Source organism: Cnephaeus nilssonii (assembly GCF_951640355.1).
Source record: "Cnephaeus nilssonii genome assembly, chromosome: 3".
Lineage (NCBI taxonomy): Eukaryota > Metazoa > Chordata > Mammalia > Chiroptera > Vespertilionidae > Cnephaeus > Cnephaeus nilssonii.
Window position 1 is genome coordinate 66501908 of NC_137074.1, and position 26571 is coordinate 66528478.

Genomic DNA, 26571 nt, shown 5'->3' on the forward strand with positions numbered 1-26571 from the left:
TCCTTTTCCTGATGCTGTTCACATCATTTTGCCATTTAAAATCTACTGGCATGGCAGTTACAGAATAGTCATGAGGATGTAAAGTACAGCACAGGAAATATAGTCAAAAATATTGTAATAACTATGTATGATGTCAGATGGGTACTAGATTTATCAGGGTAATCACTCTGTAAGTTATATAAATATCTAATCACTGGGTTGAACACTTGAAACTAATATAATATTGTATGTCAATGTAATTGAATAATAAAAAAATTTAATCAAGTGGTAGACTTGAGGTTTATGAAAAGTTTTACTGTTATAAAATACTTGGGTTTAGTGAATTATTCTTATTCCTTTTAATTCTACTTAGCATTTTTTCAAAATTATCCTTTCTCCAATTCTAAAAAATAATCCCAGAACTGGGGTATGGTTTTTAGCAATTTTGAGTGAGAAACATACATTTTTCCAAACCAAAATTCTTCAACAGAACAGGTCCCAAAAGAAAGGTTTGCTCCTTGTGGTCACATAAGACTTCAAAAGAGCAAAATTCTTGGATGTTTGAACTTTGAAACACTAATCATTTCATTGACTTCCGCTTCTGGGGAGAAGTAATAGTACAACGAGGAACCCTGGACATTTTACAGTATATCAGACACACATAAGAAGACCATGAAACATGGAGAAAGACAGCAGATCAGCTAGGAACTAGTACCTGAGGAAAAACACAGAAATGAGTCCCCTGGGATTTCCTTGGCCACATACATCCCAGATTGTGAGCTAAAGAGAGGCAACAACATGCAACACCCTCGCGCAATCTGCAGGGAATTATGTAGAGTGAATAAAGCTGAAATCAAAAGGTTACATAGCATAAGCTTGTATTTATGTACTATTCTTGAAATGAAGAACAGATGAGCCAGGGGTCAAGGAGGAGATAGAAGGTAAGAGGAAAGTGGGAGTGGCTATCAAAGGGCCACAGGACAAACCCCTGTGGTGTTAGAACTGCTCTGTATCTTGACTGTATCAAGTTCAATATCCTGGTTGTGATATTGTACCAAAGTTTGCAATATGTTACCACTGGAGGAAACTGGGTATAAGGTACACAGATCTCCAAATTATTTCTTATAATTGCACCTGAATCTACAATTTCCTAAAAAGATTAACTTTAGGGGTGGGGAGGGGGGCGGGAAACGTGCCTTCTAATAGGTCTTAACCTGCACTTTGAGATGGCTGAATCAAAATTCTTCTGTTGAAAAAGTGGTGAATACATTTGCATTGTAATACTTGTTTTAGACTAAAAATAAAGCTCAAACTTTAAAAATATCCTTCATAGCAAATATTCCCATGAACTTTTCTAGAATTGAGGAAGAAAATTTTTCATTGTAAGAATTAGCTAGCAGCCATAAACTTATTTGATGAGAAATTTTAAAAAAGGTAGATAATAAATGGCTTTTAATTTAGTGATACTAAGTAATTTGAAAAACAAATATGGGAATCACTTTTCCTAGAAAATATCAATAGTACTCCCTCATCACCCCATTCCTATGTACCTGTTGATATAGATATATTTTGAATTTTCATCTAGTTTGTACATTTTTCTATAAAATTTGAGCTTTATTTCTCATTTCTCAACAAGTTCTTGTGTACATTGGTTTACCAGGTTACAAAAAAGAGACTTTTTCCATAATCGTGACGTTGTAGGGCCTCCTTTTTGCCTAAATTACCTTTTATATTTCAGCATTTAACCTGAGAATGCTAAACTATGTTAAGTACATTCACAGTACAGGTCCCTCAGTTCTGAGCAGGGATTTTTAAATGTGTGGCACCATCAAGAGGCAACAGCTTGCACTGCCACTGTCATAAGAACCTGTATAGGGTTTGCTTTCAAATAGAGAAGAACCTGCTTTTAATAGTAACTGTCACAGACTATTGTACCACAGAATTACACTAAGATTTTAGCCTCTGTTTCCCCAATGTGGAGTCACTACATTGTTGCTAAACACCACTTTTTCCTTTTCTATCCCCCTCCCAGCCCTCCAAGTGAAAAAAAAAGTGGTAATTTTTTTATTCTAGGTTAACTGGGGACAGTTGACAATCCTAATTTGCTAATGATTGTTTCAATACTTACTGAACATCTACATATATGCCAACAATTTTCAATTTAAAAGATAAAGCTTTTATTCTCTAGTGACTCAAGGTGATCTGACCAGAGATAGCAGTCTTTTTTATATTACGCACAGTTATATATTTACTTGTATTTTATTAGAAATTAAAGAAGTCGGCTTAGAGATTGGATGACTTAGTTATGCAATAAATAGCATCACCAATTTAATCCTGTGCTGTGCAATATATTTTAATTAATTTCACTTTCCCCCCCCCCCCACTTTTCTTAACATAAGAAAATTTTAGATTATGTGGTTCACATTTATGGCTCACATTACTAGTATATTTCTGAGCTAGACTCTATAAACCATCCAAACAAGGCATAAAAGTGAAAGAAGGCAGGGAATCACAAAGAATTGGCTGGCTGTTTTAAACATCAGAGCTAAGTAAAGCAAGACTCCACAGAAACAAGGCAGGTGTTGCTAAATCTGGAGATTAAATCATGTAATGTAATCATGGACATTCTGACTCAGAATACAGGAAGAGATTCATAATACCTTAATATCCCTTTAAAAAGTTTGAGCCACCAAGTTTATTTGGTTAGAAAAACCAACCTCTCGCCCCATTTGCAGTTTAACTGGCTTACTTCCCACTAGTGCAAACATTTTTAAAAAATTAAAACTACAGTCAGGATGTAGCAAGAGGAAGGGCCACATCAGGAAGGAGATGCCTTTCAAGTCAGACTAGAGGACAAAAGAGTTTTCAATACCTAAGCTTGCCTTCACATTCCAAACACAGTCTACATAAAAAAAAGAAGAAGAAGAAGAAGAAGAAGAAGAAGAAGAAGAAGAAGAAGAATACTATGGCTAGGCAACAATAGTCATTCTCTTAACATTGTCCATTCTGCACCCAACCAAGAAATGCTGTCAAATTTGCAATACAGAAAGATCTGAATGCCCCAATATTTCTTTTGGGGTCAGGAGCCACTGAAGTGGATGCAGCAAGAAGCAGGTAGAAAAGCAACACACAGCTACAGGTAGAGTAACTTTCACCTGTTTCCTCTCTGGTCTTTAAAATAGTACTTGTGTCTTATCAACTTAAGATTAAACAACATACATTTATGTTATAAAATTCCATATCTCCTTAAATATGCTCAATTGCATACTTTTACTTAATTTTAGAAACATTAGAGATCTATGGTCTACTCAACAGTACACAGCCTTGGTTTTTGTATGATCCCGGAGAGCACCAATTCCTCTAAAGACTGATATACATTTTTCAAAATAAAGAAAAATAACTCATTTTCACATTTTCATTTTTAATTGAAAACGGGAAAGGAGTTTCTCCATTCCTGGAAATCAAATGTATGCATTTGTGCTAATTTAGTTGCATCTTTTGTATAGAGCTTCACTATTATCTGGAACTTGGTGCACAAACTTAATGTTGAAATGTCTGGGAACTAAGGGTACAGCCTGCAGCACAGAATAAGGAAAGTCACAATAAGTGTCATGAATGAGTCAAAAACATTCATTTACTCTTCTCCAAAGCATGTATGCAATGCTGCCCTCATCTTCTGGCTAGGGGTTGGATGTACAGCGATGAGTAAGACAGACATAGTCCCTACCTCTGGCAACTTAAAATGTTTTAGTCATAAACTGATTTCAGAGGAGCTATGCAAAACACCTTCCAAACAATGGAGAATTGTCTCAGACATTTCACCTGTTCAAATAATAACCACCATGGAGATATTAACATGCACTTGAAAGAAAGCCAACCTTTATCTTCAATACGGTAGAGCATATAAAAAGTTGAAAACCTTATTCCATGATGCCTGATGAGAGCCGGCGTCATATTACAACATGTTTGAGAAATAAATACCAAGTCTGGTCTTACATAGTTCTAAGCAGCGACAATACTGTTTATCAGGGCACCACAGAGGACTGCCGTCAACCAGACAGAAAATACTGGATTGCTCTACAAAGCAATTTGTGGGAGTACATCGGTTCTCCACAATAGCACACAGATGCTTTTGGTAATGGAACCAAATGAATACCCTTAGCAGCAGCAGGGTTTTCTTTCATATTATTTTCTTTTTAAAAGTACTTAACTGCTCCAGACCATAACAAGTACAAGATAGCCATCGCTATCTCTGAATTACTGGGAGGGTATCAAATGAGATGAATAAAAGAATATCCTGTCTATGATTTCTCTATCCTCTGGAACATCTGTTTGTCAAAGGGTCAGCATCCCAGCCCACTAGAGATCCTTTATGCATTACTCCTAATTGGAAAACAATGCAGAAGTAGGAAGTTTAAATGACCATTGACCAGCCCTAAAGGACATCATGAAGTGTAAGAAATGAAACGCACACACGTCATGCACATTGGACCCAATCAAGACCTCACTTACATCTAGTAATCTTCATTTGGAATATTTTAAAATAAGACTTGATATCTGATTTCTAAAACCATAAAAAAAAGAAAAAGCTGGCATAATAAAAGCAAGGTTTGGCAGCCGAGAGCAAGAAAGAAGAAAAATTATAAAAAGCTAAACATCTCAAATAGCACAGCAGTTGGAAGCTGCGTGCTATAGACTCCAGGAAATTTATTATGCCCCATTAATAGGTCCTCAGAGGTTCATAATTAGGGTTCAATCTTTAAGACTCAATTAAAAGTAAAGAAAAAACAAACAGATGAAACACTGCTATAATCAAAGCTAAGTAAAAAAAAAAAAGTGCTGAAATTAGATTCGTGAACTGGCTCTCTGCTGCTTGGTTTCCTCATTAATGAGTTCAATAAATCTTTGGCATCTATTCATTCTGTATTTGTGTAAGAGTTGTGTTTATTTTTTGAAAATTATGCTTTGACAATTTGGAAGTCCCAGTGAAAAGTCCAAGTGGACTGCATCGCTCAGGAAGTATATACCTCATGGGCTGGACGCCCAGGCACAGCTTGCCTTTGGCTCCTGGAGCAAATCCCAAATGGCAGTAGATCTTGACCTTCACTGCCTCGATATTCTCTGAAGGCTTTGTTTTCCTACCCTGTGCTTTTGTTTTTGTTTCTGATTCTCAGCCAAGTTTGATTGGGGTTTTGGTTCACAACAACCTGTAGTTATTATCCCTATTGGTGGCAGCAATGACTGGGAATTATGACTGGGAATCTGGTTTTGTGGTCTGACCACTTGGTGATCTGTCCGGTAGAACTGGAATCTAGTCTTGCTCAGGTGAAAGATGACTGGACATTTGTTTATTGTTGGTTTTAACTTGTTTGCTGCTTTTCTATTTGTGAGTTCAAATCAGGACAATATTTTGTGCCCAGTGGAAAAGCCATTAGTCTTGCTCCAGTGTTTACTTTTGATCTGTAGCAGAGGCCATTGAACTTATGCTCTAAGTTCTTTATTTGTCTGTGTTCTGTACCTGAGGGGGCAGCGGGGAGAATCACTTGTGTGGGCGAAATATTTTCCTACCTCCTGAGGACAATAATAAATTAAAATAGAAGGACCTCTGTTTCTAATTAGTTTATAGAGAGTAATAGCATTTAAATAAATCTTACATTTCCCAAATTCTAGAAAATAAAATTCAAAGAATTTTGATGTGTTCCTTTTTGAGAAGAAGACATTTCTCATCAAAACTACTGACTTCATAAATGTTTTTTCCCCTTAGGAAAAAAATTTCCATGATGAAAGTGAATACTTATATAAGTCAGGCTGACTTGATAATCTTATTTTAAAAACAGCTCTATGTCTTTTCCTTATTTAATCAGGGTATAGTATAATTCAAGTACAATTTCATTTTTAAATAGTTTGGATTTGATTTATCATAAAGAGATTAGTTTATCTGAACTTCTTAAATGTCATACATTAGTTTACTTCAAAGATAAGCTAAGTTACTTTCATATGATGCTTAAGATTATGAAAAATATAAAATCTGTGCTCAACTAAACAAAATTATAAGGGTAACCAACCTTTTAATATCAATAATAAGTATGTTCTGTGATGTGTCAGCTTAAACCTAATTTCCAATCTTTAGGGACCTTTGTCTTAAAGTGTGTGAAAGAAAACCGTGAAGAACAAAAGTTGATGAAAATTTTAAAATTGTAGGTCTGCAGAAATGGAACTTTATTTGACTTGGTTTGTAACATCTGCAAAGAGTTAAGTCTATAAAGACATTATAAGATGTTAAAATTCTGGCAAAGCTTATAAAGGTTTATTTCTGAAGTACTTATTTTTGTTAAATGTAACGCATGACAAGTACCCTATTAATGTAAAACTAAAATGCAGTTATCTTTACTGAAATGGAACATTGATCTTGGAGAAATCAGCCTATGCTTACAAAAGGCAGGAAAAATTTATTTTTCTGTGTAATCTGCCCAGAAAGCAGTTTCAGATTCTCATAAGAGGAACTTTGTGTACCTATGCTAACTGGGATATATCTTTGCATTTTTAAAATGACAAAAATATTTCTCATTGCTAAATGATTTAAGACTTGTTTATTATAAAATAACCTATTGTCATTTAATTATTAGGTAACCAAACTGCAAACACTTGATGTTCAAAGACATGGACAATTCTGTATTATTCAAGTGATAAAATCTCTGGTTAATAACTGATTTTGCCTTACCAAGATCAGACCCTAAATTTAGAAAAAAAAAAATTCCATATCTTTTATACCTGAACGATCTTTAAATTTTCCTAGAGGACCCCTGGACAATCACAAGATTTTTTCCTTAATCCTACAAAAAAAAAATGCTAGAAACAATTAGGTCTGTTTTGTAGGCCCCTTATTTATAAATAGGCCAAAACTATCAAGAATCACATAGGAAAACTTGTCAAATCAAATGAGAAGCTTAGCCTTTCTCAGGCTAATTTTGTACAGGTAAAATATCTATAATAATAAAAGCGTAATATGCTAATTAGACTGGACGTCCTTCCGAATGACCTTCCGGACGAAGCTGGGGCTGCGAGGGAAGCCCTGGTTCTGATTCCTGCCAGCGGCCGGAGGGAAGCCCAGGTCCCAGGTGCTGGAGGGAAGCTGGTGCCAGCAGCCGGGGGAAGGAAGGCCTACTCTTGCTCGAATTTCATGCATTGGACCTCTAGTTATAATATAAATAAAGATCAGAGATGCATACTTATAGAAAGGCCCTGGATATATATATCAATGTCCTCATTCTCTGTGATACATTCTTACCTTCAGGGGAAACACTGATTAAATAAGACCAATGCCTTATTTCCCAATAGATTTTAGCTCTCCTTCTTGCTGACACTGTTTATTAAATGAACCATAGATTAACCATGGCCATTTATTCTTAACCTCATCAGTAGTCTCTGCTTTTCTCTCATGTTTACCTAAAGACTCTGCTTAAGTTATAGGCTAGAATGTGCCTTAACAAAGGAAGACAGTCTCAGAGCCTCATGGGAAGAACTGTGCCAGGTGCTCTTCACTCTTTGGAGTTCAAAGAATAGACTTATGGGTAGAAGCGTCTGAGCTGACATTACGTAGACAAGTACAATTCAGTACTAGGCAGCCGCATCAGATTTTCAGGACTTATTTTAGTCCAGAAATAGATGACTTCTTGTTAGTAATAACCCAAGATGCAGAGGAATAAGAATGAATTACATAGAACTGATGGAGCTGATACAGAAAATCTAATTTCTAAATGTAAATATGTGTTTTGGAAAATTACTGGTATTATTTTCAATGTTCTATTTTCTGATGGGAAAACCCTTTAGCGTTCATCTTGTCCTATCTCTAACCTTCAATTTAGCTGACTATGATTTTTGTAAACTAAATAAAACATTCTCTTAATGGTAGCTTGTTCTGCTTGGCCCCTCAGAAATCAGGAAGACCTATTTTTTCTAAGACTCTTCACTTTTTAATGGCAATAACATTACTTGCGGAGGATCAATAGAATCTGTCCTTGGTTTTGCTGGGATATAATCAGACAAATAGTCTATGCAACAGAGTCCAAACCTAGAGTGTCACATTTAAAAATAAGCATCATTTCATCAGCTATGACAAGCCCATTATTAAAGGAAAAGAGTTATAACTTTATATTTGGAGCCAATACCCACAAAGCTCTTCCAAGAAGCTGAACTGGGACCTACTGGGGGCTTACAAGGCATCAAGTTTACAGGCAGTAAGGAAGGTCACTTCCGGGATTGCCTGGAGCCTCAGCAGGTGTGGGGACACTAGAGAAAAGAGAAATTCACCAACACTTGTAAGTGCTCAAGATGAAACCCAGTGGAAATGAATTTTGAGTTTGCTTTCCTATCCTTGGAACACAAGAGTAAATGCGAGCATTTGAGGAAGATCTTTGGAGCGATGGAAAGCACTAAAATGCTCTCCTAGATTTCTTAATAAATGATCAGACAGATGTTAACTCTCCCACTCCATTAATAACAGTTGTTCAACAGAGTACAGTACTAAGTTTGCTATCCATCTACAATACGGCTTTCATATGTTAATTAAAACTTCTTCTAACTTACGCCAATGAATCAAGCCCAAATACAATGCCTTATTCTGACCATGAAATATCTCTGGAGATTATGATGACAAAGGAAACTGTCATATTGGAGCTTCATCCAACAGACGCACCTGAGGAATATCTAACTCCCTGAGGATACACACATTTGTATTCTTACTATTACATATTAGGATATTTGAAAACACTGTAATAATAGACATTAAATGATCAAATCATTGAATAATGCAAATTTGCCAAAATGTCAAACAAATTTTGTCCTGTATAGATGCCAATGATTTCTGCCCATTATAATCAACGCAAAGGTTACACTTGTACTGTCCTATAGGGCATTAACATGTTTGGTATATAATTCAGAAATCTTATTCCAGCATACTTCCTCCTTTCAGTAACTAAAACACCCTTGATACTCCTATACTTCTGTAAACCAGCTTTACCATCCTGATGCTTCCCTCATTAAAGAAATACAGAATTCATCATTAATGAATTAACATAATCTGTGACAGCTATTCACCCCATAAACAAAAACAAAACAAGCAAAAAAAAGTATGCTTAAAAAAAAACACGTATGCCTCAAAGAAAAAAGGATAAAAAATGCAGTAGTTTGTCTTCATTCAGTATGGAATTCTCAAGGATTGTTCACTCCTTTCTCATTATTTTCAATATTTTTCCAAATAAGCATAAATCCAATTTAAATAGAAAAGGACAAGTCAAAAAAATTTGAGTATATGTAGTCAGAAGTCACTATATATACTAAGAGACATGACTGAAGGGAGTGTGAGGTATGTGTATGGGTGAACAGTGGAGAAAAAAGGTTAAGCATCATTTAGACATCCTTTCAATTTTCCAGACAACTTACTATACAGAATCCTGCCTAAATCCTGATGCGTTCCAGTTTCACTGATTATTTCTATGATACCATGTATACACAAATTTGATGATATACATAATATAAATTGATGTTTCTTGACAATCTTAAAGAAAAATTTTGTAAGACATAAGAAACTCAGTAAAATTCACAACTACCTTTGTTAGTTGTCTCAAGACTTTATACCTGTGAGAGCTCTGCAGAGCAACTTAACATACTATTAGGAACATGTGGGCCTTCTAAAGACCCACAGAGGACTAATAACAGTGACCCGGGAAGAGGAGAGCGAGAGAGAGTGGGAGAAATTCTAGGAAGGGACAGCAGTGACTTGTGCACATGGAAATTCTACGTGCCCACATAAATCCTCGGAGTTTTTCTCCAAGAAGCTGTTCAATGAAACAATGAGGTCAAGTCAGGTTATTACCAATCGCTCCATCTCCTGCTCCCTGAGTCTCTCCTCCCTCTGCCGCCGGTGGTAATCCATCAGGTCCTCTCGTCCTGAAATGGAACTGATGCTGCTTTTCCGTTCCCGAAGGACAGGCTGGGGAGTTCCTGAGGCCTGTCTGAGGCTCTCCAAATCCGCATCATCCAACTCGACAGACCCACAAGAGAAGTTCCTCCTGGCCACGAACACTCTGTCTGGCTCTCCAGGAGCAAACGAATGATTGGAGCTGGTCCCCGAGTAGGAAGCCTTATCGAGGTCATCGGAGGTACAGGAGGAGGTGGAGGCCAGAAGCATCTTCCGCGCCAAGCGAGGACTGCCGGGGACACTGAGGGTGGAACTTACATACGGACTGCCCTCGGACACAGAGGTTTTATAGGGTAAAGCGCCTGAGCTCAAAGAAGAAAAATTCAGGTAATTGTCGTTGTCTATGATGCTATGAGGTAGATCCTTGTCCCCCGGCTTGGCTCGTTTGGAATTGCCCAGGGAGTTCCTTGGAGGCAACGACAGAGGCTTCAGCTGGTTCTCTGTGGCCCTGTGCAACCTGGGCAGCGACCGGCTGTAGGCTCCCATGTGACTCAGGCTGCTGCCCGAATACTTCCTAGTTCTTAAACCGATGTTTTCAGACGCCGGCTCCTTGTGTCGAGTCAGTTTGGGCTGCAGTGTCAGGCTGTCCTGGATGCTCATTTTTCTGGCTTGTTTTGGGCTTGAGGGCATGCTCGCCGCCCCTGATCTGCTGACGGGAGAGGGGCCGGTGTCGCTCAGGGAGTTCCCATTCCACATGGCCAGGAGGGAGCCTGACGCCTTGCGGCTTTCCAGCCCTCCGAGAAAGTAGACGTTGTCGTGGGATTTGTTTCTGGAGCTATGTTTGGAATAGGGAGGCTTCTCCGAAAGCCTCAAGGACCTTTCACTGTCCCGGCCGGTGTAATGATCAAAGTCCGTTCTTCCACGTGGGTAGCCACTGACGGAGGGTGAAGGGCTGCGTAGAGGAGCGGGAGGTTTCATGGAAATACTTTTGTCAGTTCCATCACCAGAGAATGGCTTGCTTCCCTGGATTTTGGCCAAGGAGGGGCTACTTCTGACACTGGTTCCCAAAGGGGAAGGGCTTCTCTTCACAGGCACAGGTTGTGAGAGGGTCAGGTAGGAGCCGGAATAGTCTCCGTTGGCTTTAAATCTCAGGCTGGAAGAATACTTCTTTGGGCTCAAGCTCTCCATCATGTTTTGGGAATCGTTCTCAAGGGAATTTGCCACAAAGCGTGCCTCTACACTACCATTCTGTAAGTCCAGCTGTTGTTGCACGTGGCTATGCTCTGCCATAATGTTGCTGGAATCTGTGAAGGAGAAAAAGAAAAAGAGAGAGCAAGTTTTACTTAAAGGAGGTTTAAAAAGACCAAGTACTTATCAGCCCACATCTGAACAAAGAGCCTTGCGGCCTGACCTAATGTAATTAACAAACACTCTCTCTGTTTTAGTAATAAACCTCACAAACGTGTACTGCAAAATGAAGGAGAATAAGGACCACTGATCTGGGATGTCTTTTGTTCAAAAGAAAAAAAAATAATTCCAAAGGGTATCAGTGATATTTGAGAGGAACAAATCCCTAAGTGCAGGTGGAGGATTAGGCTGGTACATAAAAAAAAGCCCATTTCCCTTCAGGGTTCTGGTCCTGGGCAGACCACCTGCTTCCTGAGCACCTAGCAAACACCCAAAGGGATGATGCAATGGGCCTTCCTTACATATCTCTGCTAGAATCCTTGACTGCTCAGAAAGCTCATAAGGTCCTGAGAAAACAAAATTCTCATTCTGGCTGAGAAAGAACATTTTATGTTAGATACTGACAAAAAACCCATCAAGGTTAGAAGATGGTTCTTTAAGAGGGGTTTCAACTACCTTCTCAACAAAGAGACTTAATACAGCTCCTGCACCCACCAGGAAAAGGCAAGTAATAGAAGAGTGTTTCCCAAATTACCACAGTATTCAGGAAAAGAGTGAACAGAATACTTAAAAACCTGAAACTAACTTATCTTTCAAGCTCCTGGGTACCCCAAATGTACCATGCTCATCCTTCATCTCAAACTCCCTCCTCTCTCAGAAACACCTTTCTCCCTCTTTTGCACCTTTTTGAACCCACCCGATTAGGATTCTATCTTTCATGCTTACAATTTTTTTTAAAGGTATGCAACCATATGGACACAATATTAACTTAAAAAACTAAAGTTTCAGTCTATAAAACTATATTTTAATTAAAAATGATCACTGCAGCCCTAACCTGTTTGGCTCAGGGATAGAGCGTCAGCCTGCAGACTGGAGGGTCTTGGGTTTGATTCTGGTCAAGGGCAGAGATACCTCGGCTGCAGGCTCTATCCCTGGACCCGGTTGGGGTGCATGCAGGAGGCAACCAATCGATGTGTCTCTCTCATATCGATGTTTCTCTCTGTCTCTTCCCCTCCCTTCTACTTTCTCTAAAAAACCATGGAAAAATATCCTCCAGTGCAAATTAACAATTAAAATCAATAAAGGTTAAATCCTTGATAAATGCTATTTTAAAAATAAATACATAGATAAATAAAAATTTAAAAATAAAAATTATCACCGCAAGGGAGAAGGTTTATACATCTAACTGATAAAAAAAATTATCTTCAGATCATCATCAAAGTGGACACACAGACATTCTCATTGAACTCATGCACTGCTAAGATAAGATGGGCCTCCAACTTTTTAGGCATCTCAACCCTAGTTATTATATCTCTGGTCTCTGTTGCTTACGGTTAGTAATCAATTTCATAATGTGCTTGTTTCTGTCACGAGGCCACAAGATTCAGGAAGAGGGAAAAGTCTCGTATTTCTATCTTATCTGCACCCTCTCCTGACTCCCACTGTGCCATGGGTGAGACACTCGATGAACCTAAGTTTTTAATTTCGTCACAGCCTTCCCCACTCCCTCCCAGCCACAGATTGAGGGAACTTCATCTTGCCTGCTCAGCTTCACAGACGTCCCAGGCAAGTTCAGGCAGCCTAATAAGGAATTGCTTTTATCCACAGAGTGGGGCCAACAAACAGTCTGGCTGCTTAAATCCTAGTGATGGGCTTAGTATCCATCAGCCCATAAAGCTGTAGCTTCCCCCAACAAGCTCTGCCTTGGGTTCCTTATCTTCCAACCGAAAGCCCTGCCCTGATGTATAAACGCATGATTATCTTTTAAAGTATCCTCACAAAAATAAATAAAATTGGAATTCTCCTTTAGAATTGCCACCCAGCTGGAACCTGACCCCGTCTCTGGCTCTTGCCGGGGCTTTTGTTTCTCAGGAACAGTTGCCATCTCTGCACCCAAGACAAATGTCCCTATGTCCCTCTCAGCAACTGTCTACCATCATTCTGACCTTGGAAGCAACAGCAGCCTGGTCTGAGACATATCTCACTATGCCTCCTTGGAGGACAGAAACCAAGATGACCTCTAGGCTTGGCCCCTTCTGTTCCCATCTCTGGTTGGTTTGCCATATTGAAATTCCAGCAAACCTTGGCCAATTCCCTCAAGTTAAATATTTAATAACTGAGGACATAAGAAAATAGGTGGGTACTGAGGATATTTTGGGGGTATGCGGGGAGACTTTCTCCTTCACTATTTCCTGTGTCCTCTATCACTTATCTATCATCTCCTTCCTCATTTTATCCATCAATAAATCCTACCAACGTTGTTCTTCAAATATATTCTCATCTGATCATTTCTCACCATTCCCACTGCTACCTCCCTATGGCAAGCCAATATCTTCTACTAGAGGCCCCGTGCATGAATTTGTGCACAGGTGGGGTCCAACCGGCCCACACCGATCAGGGCAGATTGGGCCGGGCCAGCTGAGGGGAGGGGCCCTGGGCGGTTGGTAGGCTGGTCGCGTCCCCTGGTTGAACTCCGGTCGAACTCCCGGTCAAGGGGACAATTTGCATATTACCCTTTTATTATATAGGATTGCCTTGTCTATATGCCTCTTTTCCTGCAAAAAGAATAACCGTAGACGGAATCACAACAAAAAGTTAGCTGTGGTTTTATCTGGGTGGTGATTTTTAATTCATCTTTCTCATAGTAGTTTTTCTTTTTCACATTTTAAACAATGCATTTGGATTACTTTACAAATTAGGAAAAAACCCACCTAGTATAAGATACTAGAATACAATCTATAGTTAGACTTCATTTTCAAGTTAATTAGACCCATTTTTCCTAAGCTCCTGACCAATTTTTGAGCCAGATATTAGCTCTTCCAAAAAAAGTTTATTTTAAAGAACTTTTTATTAGACTAAGTTAATACACAAATATTTGAAGACTTCTACATGACTCTTCTTTTTCCGAACTCTTCTAAATGACTCAGGCAAAATGTTAATTATGAAAATGTACCCATTTCATATTTTATGCATCTGAAAAACTACAAAATCAAATATAATACCTTCCCTAATATGAAAAAGTGAACAAAGTGTTATTTTTTAAAGTCTCCAGATGTTTGTCGAACATAGCTTAGACAATAATAAGAGTATCTTCATTTTAAAAAAATGTAGTTAGTAGGATATTTCATGATTTCAAGTGGTTCTGCTTACTGTATAGAAAAAAAAATCTCAATAGGTATTTGTAAGTACTTCATTAAGTAGGTATTAAGTACCAACCACATATCAGACTTTGGATTAGCAGGCATTAGTGTAGCCCACTAATATTCCTGTTCTCCTCCTTCCAGAAGCATAGCGATGTTGCTCTTCCTCTTTCCTGTGACATTAGCTATGTCTATGTCCCTTCCTTAGAGCAATCAAATATGAGAAAAAGTGACATGTCAATTACAAGTTGAACTGTCAAGGGCCACAGCATGATTCATCATTTCCATCTTCCTGCTAAGATGACTAGCATGCATTCAAGTTTGTGGAGGATTCATGAGCCTACACTCTACAATGAGGACACCATAGAACAGGGCCCTTGCCAACCCTAGACTGTCTTAAGCCATAGAGATTTGGGAGTTGTTACTAGGGAGGTGTTAATCTTCATTAAGTGCCTACCATAAACCAGGCTTGGAGCTAGGCATGGAAAGTATGTGGTCAAACACACCCTTTCCTGCCTTTACACAGCGTACAGTCCAAGGGGGAAGACACACATATAAACAAATGCTGGAACAGTGCGATACATATGTCAATAGATGATTGATTGACAAAGTGGTAAAGGGGCATGGAGGGAAGCTAACCCAAGAGAGAGTGGTAGTCTGGGGGAAATTTTGATAAAAAGAAACGACAATGATGTGAAGTCCTATAGGAAGAAGGGGAATCTGATGGCTATTATCCAATGGTAGCATAAAGCCACATCCACACCTAAAATGTTGTGATTTTAAGGATATAAACTAAATCCCAAGCCCATTAGGGACCAGACTACTGGTACATCCAGCAACATTATATCTCCGACAGAACAAAAATTGTATAGGAAAACAGCAACAGTTATTTTCTATATCATGGTCCTTAAAAATCTAGGATGTAACACTCTTGGAATAAACAATATTTAATAGCCATGTATTTCCCTCTCCTAGTTAATCCTTTCTCATCTCCACCACTGTATAAGACAAGCTGTCTGGAATCTAAGGCATATGCCTGCCCTATGGATGATTTAAATTAGACAGCATCCTCTAACCATTTAGGATATTTTAGACAAGGATAGAAAAGGAAATCCATAATAAGGTGTTAGAATACACAAGAAAATAATTGAAGCCAGTTAGTGGGGAAGACTTTGGTTTTAAGATAATGCATACAAAATGGGAAACAGAACTAAGTTAGAGAGAAAAGGTATTTCCACAATGTGCAGAGACAGCAATCCAGAAAGCAAGGCAGAGCAGATGTTATGAAATAGAAGTCAAAGCTAAGCACAAAGCCCAAACTGCATTATAAATATTTACTCTAACAGCAGAGTTGAAGGGTTTAACACCTTATGTCAAAATGGATAGTTAAGTTTAATTTTTGACTCAGAAATATAAGATATTGATGTCATTTTTAAAATCTTTGCCTGAGAACATGCTTAGAAAGAGGAAGAAAGAGAGAGAAGCGAGAGAGAAACATCAATGTGAGAGAGATACATTGATCAGTTGCCTTCCAACTGGGAGTCAAACCCACAACCCAGGTATGTGCCCTGACCAGGAATCAAACTGGCAACCTTTCCATGCACAGGACAATGCTCAACCAACAGAGCCATAGTGGCTAGGCATGATGTCATTTAAGATGACAAAACTGTATTAATATATTTCAACCTGCTTGCAGTTGCAAATGCTACTTAAATATTACCAAACTCTGTTCCCTCTTTATTTTAGGCCAATAAAACTGTAGAGCATCAAACCACTACATGTTTCTTACTACCCTGCAAGGTGGCAACACTCTGTTCTCCTCTCCACCTCACATACACTCTTATAAAAAGTAATAGTTACTTAATTACTGAAGCAGTTTGGTTGGCCAATCAAAATATAATACCAAAGCATTCACAATAATATTGGCTGGAAGAAGATCTGCTTTACAGTCTCTAGGGAGAGACGAGCAGGACATTTGCAAATAATAAACCACATCTGAGAAACAGCCATGCACCATTTCTCCACCATACATACTTGTAGAAGGAAGTTACAGATGATTTGGATGGAAAGACATTCCAGAGAATATTTAAAAGAATATACATGTTTGACACCCCAGGTTTTCAGTTCAACCTTACTGGGTCTGTTAAGGATGTGTGAAAAGTTGTACATTTAAAGGTTTATCATCAAACCTGGCATTGATTCATTTTCCTCAGTGATGGAGAACCTATGACACGCGTGTCAGCACTGAATACGCGTAGCCATTTCTGATGACACGCGGCTGCATGCCGAGGATGAAACATTTGCTGCTCCTGAGGATGAAACATTTGCGACTAGAGTCTTGGAGTTAGTTTTTTCCTCAAAGTGACACACTACCCGAGTTATGCTCAGTTTTTTGGCGAAGTTTGACACACCAAGCTCAAAAGGTTGCCCATCACTGATTTTCCTAAAGCTTACTGTACCTGCCAGAGCTAAGTGCATGTATACTTGTCTCAACTTGCTATCTCTTAATCCCACAAGTCAACTCAACTCAAAAGGTGGAGAATCTGCCACACAGGTGGAATTTCTGACCCTAGGAGTGACAATAATGGCTGTTGATACCTCTCTCCTTCCCCTCTTCTTTTCATTGCCAGTGAGATCAGAAGAGTGGATGTCTAAAAAGGGGAAAAGTATAGGAAAATGGAGAACAGTGTGGACAAAAAAGGGGTTTTATGGAAAGTAACCTTACAGGTGAACTGATCATAAATTCCTATCTGGGCAGGTCATGGTGGGTAGTCAAGCTCCAGGAATATAACCTCTTTAGTAAAAGGTTTATCTTTACCTTCAGCAAGCCCTGTCCAACGTTTCTATACATCTGGGTTAACACATCTTTGAAATGCCTTTTTTTCCGAGCCTCAGAAGCAAAATCACCTTCAAAAGAATATATAATCTTTTTTATTTTATTTTATTGATTTCAGAGAGGAAGGGAGAGGGAGAGATAGAAACATCAATACTGAGAGAAAATCATTGATCGGCTGTCTCCTGCACACCCTCCACTGGGGATCGAGCCCACAACCCTGGCATGTCCCCTGACTGGGAATCGAATCGTGGCCTCCTGATTTATAGGTCGATGCTCAACCAACTGAGCCATACTGGCTGGGCAGAGAGCATATCATCTTAACTACTCTGTATTCCAATCCCTGCCTTGCTTTCTCCCACCTCCATGTAATGCTCCTTACATCCCCTGCTTATTCCAAATGCATAAAAGAAGCTGCAAACTGCCATTCTAGGAAGCATTCCCACCACCCCTCCCCCCGGCCCCCAGTCTGTTGAGGTTTTGCTTCCAGGTGAATCCTCTGTTTGGATCAAGTAAATTTAAAAAAAAAAAAAATTCTCTACAGATTTGGACACTCTCACGTGGACAACCACGTAACCTATCTTGAATGAGGATGAAGGTGTGGGCGGGAGAGGGGAGGCAGGAGGTGGACCATACAACGGAAGAGATTGGGTGTAACTCCAGCAAGGAGGGGGCTCTGCAGACAGGATGCGTGGGAGACTGCAGCTGAGTACAGGAAAAGACGAGGAGGAGCTCGATGCAGGGGGCGGGGGGGGGGGTGTTGAGAAGAACACTGCAAGAGGTGTTGCCCAAGTGACAACCAAGAGGGGGCCAGTGCAGGAGAGGTCTCTGTTAACACGTGTAAGAGCGGAGGCGAGAAGGCTCCACTGCTTCTATACTGGTGTGTTTATTTTGGGTTCCCTGTACATTTTATGTAAACAAAAAAGTCTCAGGAAATGATAAAATCACTGCATTATGTTACTGTGGAAGCATAACAGTCCCAGGGGCTTTCGTGGCTACGGATATTGCATGCATAGCCACAGAATGGGCCCGGAGAGGCATCTGGGGCCCGCGTGAGAGAAAAGACAACACCGGGAAGTCTAAACAGGAAAGAAGTTGAAGTGTTGAAACGTTTGGACTTAACTTTCCAATCGTCAATTTAATCCCCCCAGAGGTCTTGTTATTTTATCACCTGAAGTACATCATCATCTCATGGTCATCTAGAAATCGCCAGGAGTCAGGAAGAGATCTCAGAAAGATACCATAGAAAGTTCTAGTACTTTTTCCCTAGGGAAGAAAAGCACTTGATAAACTAATCTCAGTGCCTTGGGCCTGTCCAGTGTGGCTCAGTGTCAACCCATGAACCAGGAGGTCACGGTTCTATTCCCAGTCAAGGCACAAGCCTGGGTTGTGGGCCCCATCCCCAGTAGAGGGTGTGCAGGAGGCAGCTGATTAATGATTCTCCCTCATCACTGATATTTCTCTCTCTCTCTCCCTCTCCTTTCCTCTTTCTGAAATCAATAAAAACATTTAAAAAATAAAATTAAAGTGTCTTGGTAGATTCTTTACTCTTTGGTGCAATTCTTTTTATAATACATAGTTTTCCAGTTCCTTGTATATCAAATAACAAGGCAGTGAAGCTGATACTACGCAAACTACAAATCACCAACAGTGCAGTGAGCCTGGTGTCAGGGATATGAGAACAGGCCCAAGAGCAAAGTTAAAGAAGATAGTATAAAATGAAGTGTCTGCTGTGTTGTGCTGTGTCGTGTCGTATCGTGTCGTGTCGTATTGTACTGTATTGTGTTGGAGGAGGGAGACTCCAAGTCTGGTCAGTATAAATGCAGTTTTCCAAGTTTACCAAGACTAGAGGCCCGATGCAAGAAAATTTGCGCAAGAGCAGGTCTTCCTTCCCCAGGCTGCCGGCACTGGCTTTCCTCCAGCACCCAGGACCTGGGCTTCCCTCTGGCTGCCTGCAGGCACCCTGGACCCAGGCTGGTCCCCCGTCCCCCACCCCGGCTTTGTTAGGAAGGATGTCCGGAAGATGTCCGGTCTAATTAGCATGTTACCCTTTTATTATTATAGATAGATAGCTTGGAGAATCCTGAATTATGCAACACATTACTTGTCGTATGTTGCAGTGTACAGACACTTCTTAGATGACCTAATATAGCAGGAATTAAGGAAAGGGAGACTGCAACAAGTGATAGAAAAGTGGAAATCATTTTATATTGCTGGGGAAAGGCAGGGATGTTGATGACAGAAGAAAATTTGGGAAAATATAATCTCAAAAAATATCAGAAAGCGATAGGTTAAAGTTTTCACTTTGTGGCAGGGTTTGCTTCCTCCCCGTGTCCTACAGAAGGGCCTTGGAGCTGAGCGGCTGGCTCTGGGAGTGTATTTGGTGCAGACTGCTTGCTGCCTCGTGTGCAAAGCTCTCCCAGAACACTGGTGGTCCACAGGCTGGCCCCTTTCAGCACTGATGTTTACGCTAGGCAATGCTTCAAATAAAGCATGTCCTGATGACATGTAATTGAATTCAGACACCAACTTAGAACAGTCCCTCAGAAGCAGTGCCATTCTTTACATAAATGCTAGTGGGCATTTCTGTGGAGACCAATGGCAGCAGATGGGGCCTGAGGGGAAGCTTTTAGAGGACTAAAAGGGGAAAAATGGAGAAATCTGTTTCAGCCCCAAACTTCAAGCTTAAGCATGGAGAACAATGAACACAAAAACCTCCCTCTTTCCACTAATCCCAACATGAAAACATGACGAAGAAGGGGGCTAATCAGAAGCTTCAGGAACAACCACTTCCTTCTCTAGTGATAGTCTCACTTCAGAAATCTGAAAGTAGCCTATTGTCCCCATCCTCCATTATCCAAACAGCATCCATATAAACCCCCAGCCCTCCCAACTCTCCCTTTGCAAACATACTTTCCTTAAACATCCTTTCCTTTTTCACAAATATTTCCTTTTATCACTTAATCCTCCTCTGCCTCCTCCATCTCTGCAAACAAGCCTCACCTCTCCACAAAGGCCCAAAACCATTGGCAAACACCTTCCCTGAGCAAATATTTCCAGATCCTCCCTCCTTCAGATCTCAGCTCCCAGTTCTTCAAGCATCCCTACACCTGGACCTTCCGATTGTCTCAGCCTCCATCTCTACAGAACTTCCTCATCTCCTACTCACCCGTCCAGATTCCTAAACTCTGGTCCTTTAATGCTTCCTCCACACTCAAAATTTTATATCCCAGTGCAGAGAAGATTTAAAAAAAAAAAAAGAGCTCTGTTAGTTGACATAGTACTCTTCTTGTTCTCTTGGCAAATAAACACAGCAGCAAATGGATTCCACTCCTCTTCCTTTGTACCATGTTCTTGGTTATTTAAAGATCTGACCATTTAAACAAAATAATTATTATCCACTAGAGACTCTTACGTGGGTTGACAATCTCCAAGGAGGATATTTTCATCTCTCAAAAAGTTCCCCAAAAAGCAGTTCACTGAAATAAGTGTATTTTAATGGCAGAATAATGGCTGTTTTATTCTTACAGATTGAGCCTATTACAATAGGAGGCTGTAAATCTTACTGTGTGTATACACGCACATACATGTTCACAGACAGACACAAAGAGACAGACACACGCTGCCCACACAGTGGTCTGAAATGCACAAGGGCTTTTTGTGCCTGCCAGAGGGGGACTGCTCTTGAGGACCTCGGCAATTTGAGGCACAGTGGAGGTGATGCAGAGCAGGGCGGGGAGAAAGGTGAGGACCGCTATAATGTTGACATGGTATCTCAGGACACTGATTACACAGGTTTCTTTGTTTTCAAACTTCTACTTTATTACATTCTGAAAACAAGTAAAAGAAGAGGTAAGGGGAACCCTTAAAGAACCAAAGTATCAGATGACGCTACAGGGAGGAAAGAAGCACAGAAGGGAGTGGTGAGTGATGGGGAATAATGGGAACATTTAATGTAGATGGAAGAAGCGAGGACAAAAAAATAAAGTTTCAACTTGTGCCTATCACAATAAAGGAATCAAACCCCATGCTACCATTCACTTCTTTCATCTCTAGCTGTATTGAAGTCTAAGCTTTGTAAAAAAAAAAAAAAAAAAAAAAAAAAGCACTCCAGATGGTATTCAAAGGTTCCTAAAGTAGTCACAATCTACAGCCATACTTCAAACAAGGAATGAGGATCTTTTATTTTCAGTTTTATAAATTATTTTTAAAAAATGAGTTCAGCTTCCTTGAAACTTGTACATTTTTATATTTTGTCATCTTTAAATTTTTTTTTTATTTTTTCAAGTACAGTTGACATTCATCACTATTTTATATTAGTTTTAGGTGCACAGCACATTAAATGAGGAGCTACTTTTAAATAAGTCTAGATTGTCTTATATTAGGAATTCTTAAGAATCTTAGAGAACTCTTAGTGAAGAGGGTGAAACATCCATTATAGGATTTTAAAAAATGTGTGCTAGTCCCTTGAACATTACTTGTCTGAATGAACTTTAGACTATCCAAGGAATTTGGCAGCATGTTTTCTGCGATAACTCTCTTCGGCCAATGAGGAAGGCAGGGAAGGGAGGACAGAAAGCAGAGGTGACCTCAAAAAAACATCTGGGTCATTCAAATTCCCTGCCCATACAGTGAAGAAATGCAGCCTCAAAAAAACGTTAAAAAATACACACACTTCTTACATGTTTATGTTAAGACAGAGACTGATGTATTTTGTAGATTCTTACATTACATTAGTGCTTCTCTCAAAGTAGGGGAGTTCTTTAGGCAAGAAATTATAGACCCTTGTGTTCAGGGTTCTTTATAGAACCCTAAAACAGTTGTAGTTCAAGATAAAGATTTCTAAAATGTTCCCAAATAAATCAAAGGTTTCAAGATATTCCTTATTCCTGATTCTTGGCCTAATTCACCCTTAGGTTAAGGTGATTCTGACTGCAGACCTGGAAGATGCCCCTCTATTAAGTGATCACCACGGTGAAGATGAAGCCATAGAAGGCGAGTCTGGAATCGCTACCGGGGAGGTGTTGATCTGTGTGCCCTGTACTTCAGATGCACTTCCGAAGCAGAGGGAAGTAGAATCCTTCAAGCTCAAAGCCAATCTCAAGAAAGAAAAATACTGACCCTGGGATCACCTGGGGATAAAGATGCTCCCTCTTGACACTGAGTCCACCGCTCCTGGCTTGAATTGAAAGCTGAGTTCACAGGAGCAAGCTCTGGTCTTTCCACCATCCTGCCTCACTTCACACTACTGATCAAAACGCTCCCTCTTAAAAATCATCTTTTATTAAAGTAACATTCCCCAGACAAGCTACGTTCCCCATTCCCTTACCCAATATTTGTAAGCTGGAAATAGTCAGGCATGAGTGGGCTCAAGAGAGATGAAACAAACACAATTTGGCCACATCTTCCACGATCGTGTTCTTCCCTTTAACTCAAAAATTGAGTGAATGGGTTTTAAAAATACTACACAGTAAACAAAACAAAACAATAACGATACCATATCTCCATTACTTAATGGTTGATTATGCAAGGTGGATGCTATAAGACGCTTAATTTTTCCTTCTCCTGCTACCTACCTTGTAATCATTTCTTTTGCTTGGAAGAAAAAGGAAAAGGGAATGAACCAGCAAGATCAATTAACAACTGATTAAATTAAGTTTAATCAACGTTGATTTTTATATCTGGCCCAAAGACCTAATAAAGGAAATGGTTACATTAGGATGTTATTTTTATTGTCATGGACATTCCAGTACAAAAAACACTGGACAGGCTGCCGGGAACATGAGTCAGGAGACCTGGATGGTCCTGGTTCTGCCAAAATAACCAGGGGACGTAAAAGCTGGAGCAGGTCACTTCACCTGTCTTCACCTTGTTTTAGCTGATGTTCCACATGTTTAAAAAGGTGAGAGTAAACTGGATGTTCTTTCTGCTCCAACTTTCTAGACTCTCATAGATACTGGTTAAATAACAAGGAGTGCCAGTTATACAATGCAGGAAATGACCACAGAACAGAAACATGTTGTAGTGATAAGGTGGCAGCTACCTAATTGGGAAAAGATTTCACCGGCGCTGTTGCCCATGACATTCCAAGGGCATGGTAAATTGTTTCAGCATATCAGAGTGGGAAAAAGGCCTGGCCACAGCTATGATAATGCAATACAATATGGGTATTTGATTCAGCAGGATGTATAAGAAATATTTCGTCTGGATCCCCATGGCTTGCAATTTCCTTCATAAATCTTAAGCTGTGTTTGAAACCTACTTCTGCCATGATATAAGCAGTGTGGCAGCCAGACATCATTTTCTAGTCCCCTCTAAATATCTGCTTGCTATGAAGCACTATTCAGGCTGGGTCTGAACTGGTCCAGAAAATGTAGGAGCTGGCTGTCCTCCGCTTTTACCTGTCCTTGTTTTAGCCATAAAGTGGTCAAGAAACAAGTCTGGGGGAAATCTGTAACCTTTAGCTTTTTTTCTATCCCAGATGCTAATTCCATATGCATAGTGCCATCTAGAGAAGCACGTGCAATGTGCCGATAAAATATTCTAAGATGATGAACCTTGATTTCTAGATTTTAAGTCTTAGAAAAGACTGACCTGCTGCTTGAGGTTAACAATATTACGTATTGGCATGAGCAAACTTTTTCTTCCCCTTAATTTGTAATGTGAAGGAAAGCAGCTCATCTGATAAATCAACCTACACACACTATACAAAACTAATTATCTCTTGTAAAAATGTATCCATGTAATTTAGCCTGTTACTCTCTAGTTTATTTGTCTGTTTCTTTGTATAGCGAGTTTCTCCAACCCCTACCTTTCCTTCTGCACCTCAATAAAATGATTTTTATACTTGGGTTTCTCTTATTTCTGTTATAGATAACTATCTTGCCTTTAAAGCAGATACGGCACAAAGGTGCCTTTCAACATCTAAGAAACACCCCTAAATATAATGAAAACAACTGTGTGCAAATTAACTCCTCGAAGATTTGAATTCCAGGGTGAGACAAGCTCTGCCTCACTAGATATTTATTTTAAAGGGTTTTGAAAACCTGGGCTACCCTTTTCGTTATTTTTCATTTTCAAAAGATAAGAGTCACATTAATCAAGTGCTAATAAATACTTTCAGACAACAGTTTTTGTTTTTTAAGCAACTCTTCTCTCCTATCATTTAAAAAATAAAGGTAACAAGAATGACTAGACAAAAGGTGATTATGAAAAGGCTACTACCTCTTTTATTGCAGCATCCAAAGGGACCAGACCTCTTCAAAGAGTCATCACTTGATAATCATTTCTAAATATACTATTATGTACTTGGCTTTGAGGAGCACCCATTGGCTAGGTGTCAAAATGATAAGAACTTACCTCCACAGTGTAGCGCTCTGACCTCTCCCAACAAAGGCATACTGAAAAATTCTCCTACATTGCGAGAGCCTCCCAGATTTGAGGATTCTAACTACTGTGGCAGGACCACTTAGCACATAGAACTAGAATCCATAATCACAGGCCCCGTGGCTGATTGGGGAGTAATGTAAATGTGGGAGTACATATGTTCATAAGTGATCAGGCCATATGTGCACAACTTTTCTGATAATCAAAAACTCATTGAGATAATTGCTTTCTATAAACAGAGCCATCACAGATACCATGCTGGTTAAACTCTCCTAGGAAATTAACAAAAAACTTTATATTACTATCATTTTCTTCCCCACAAGGCAAACAGATGGGATGGTGGAGACCGTGGGGTATAAGAGGAAGTATAAAAGAACTGGATTCAGACGAGTGAGCTTGCAGATTCTGCACTGTCCAGCCAATTGGGTGGATTGTGGCCAAAAAAAATTCATAGAAGAGGATTTTTGAGGTTCCTTTGACCCCCGGAATTATTTTGTCTTACTCGCCCAAAGAATAGCTAAGCTTGAAGCGTCTTCAGATTCCTGACCCAAGTTCCTTGCAATCACATTTATCTTAGATACCCACTCACCAACTTACGCATTTCCCCTACAACTGCCCCAATGCACACTCATTTCCTTATTTGCCAGGTGTCTTTTTTCCCCCCAAAGGAAAATGTTTTTCTATTATGATTTACATTCAATATTATTTTGTATTACTTTCAGGTGTACAACACAGTTGTTAGACAATCACATACTTTACAAAGTAGCCCCCCACCCCCACCCCGATATTTCAAGTACCCACACCAGGTGTCCTTTTAAACTCCACCCTCAGGAGGCCTCTCTCGTTCTCCCTTCTGTCCAAGGCAACCCTATCCATTTATGTACTCTGCTCTTAACCCACAAGGCAAAGAGAGAGAGAGAAAATCTCCAATGTCCTGCTTTGTACCTGGATTTAAAAGCAGCATCTGCTATGCCTGTGGAACCATCTGTTGCCCCCTTTGCCATGGGAAGGATGGTGCAGGCATCAGACGCAGAGTGTCACAGGTCCCACAATGGAATCATCCCCATCTTGGGGCTGACACACCCAGGCATATGCTCCGCAGTCACAACGGCTAATGCCACTCTCCCCTCATCAAAGAGTTTAATTTCCTCATGGAGAATGGTACCGCTAAAACCTCACAAAAGATCAGATCCACTTTTTTACAAGTTACATTTGCTCGAATATCCGTTTCTAAAAATCTCTAATCCTGGGTTATTCCTAGAACTAGGCCTGCTACTTGAGACCTTATGAATCATTAAACTCTGAGCAACTCAGCTCTTACACCTGTAAATGACCTTACATGCTAACACTCCCAAATTCTGTGATTTTTAAGTCTTCAGTGAACACAAGAAGTTCCTTCCAATCTGTGATATATTAAGCCCCTTAATGCCAAGGGCAAAAGAGCCAACCTGCTGTAGACAAGACAACACGGCTTCTATAATATGGCCTCTTTGTTGAGCAAGAACACAAGTGGCTTCTTGAGGATCCAAATTAGATTAAGATCCCTAATCTTGTTAACAAATGCCCAGGAGGCAATATTCCAGTGAAGAGTTGGGTGCTGGATAATTCATTGTGTGTCCTGTGCCTTGCAGGATATTACTCAGCATCTGAGGCCTTGACCCACTAGACGCCAGTCCCAGTGATCAGTTGGGGTTGTTCCCTGCTCCCAGCTGGGAGAACAAAAAAATCCCTCCTCCTCCCCACTGAGAATCACTCCTATAATGTCTCCCAGGGCTTTAAAATAAAGCACATCACTTAATAGGGTTTCTTTTGTTTGTTTCAAATGGGTGACATTTACACAGTTAATTATACCAAGATTATACCAAGACCTAACAGACAGTCACCCTATTTATAAAGATCTTGCATTG

General features: G+C 39.8%; 1 protein-coding gene across 12 annotated transcripts in view; it reads right to left on the reverse strand.

Moving 5' to 3' along the window:
• PHLDB2 (pleckstrin homology like domain family B member 2) overlaps nucleotides 1–26571 on the reverse strand; it is a 231972-nt gene that overhangs the window by 71884 nt on the left and 133517 nt on the right. For all 12 annotated transcript variants that reach the window (XM_079766824.1, XM_079766819.1, XM_079766815.1 and 9 more), the window contains one exon: nucleotides 9854–11202. In XM_079766824.1, the coding sequence (XP_079622950.1) occupies nucleotides 9854–11202 (1349 nt within the window). The remainder of the gene's footprint in view (nucleotides 1–9853; nucleotides 11203–26571) is intronic.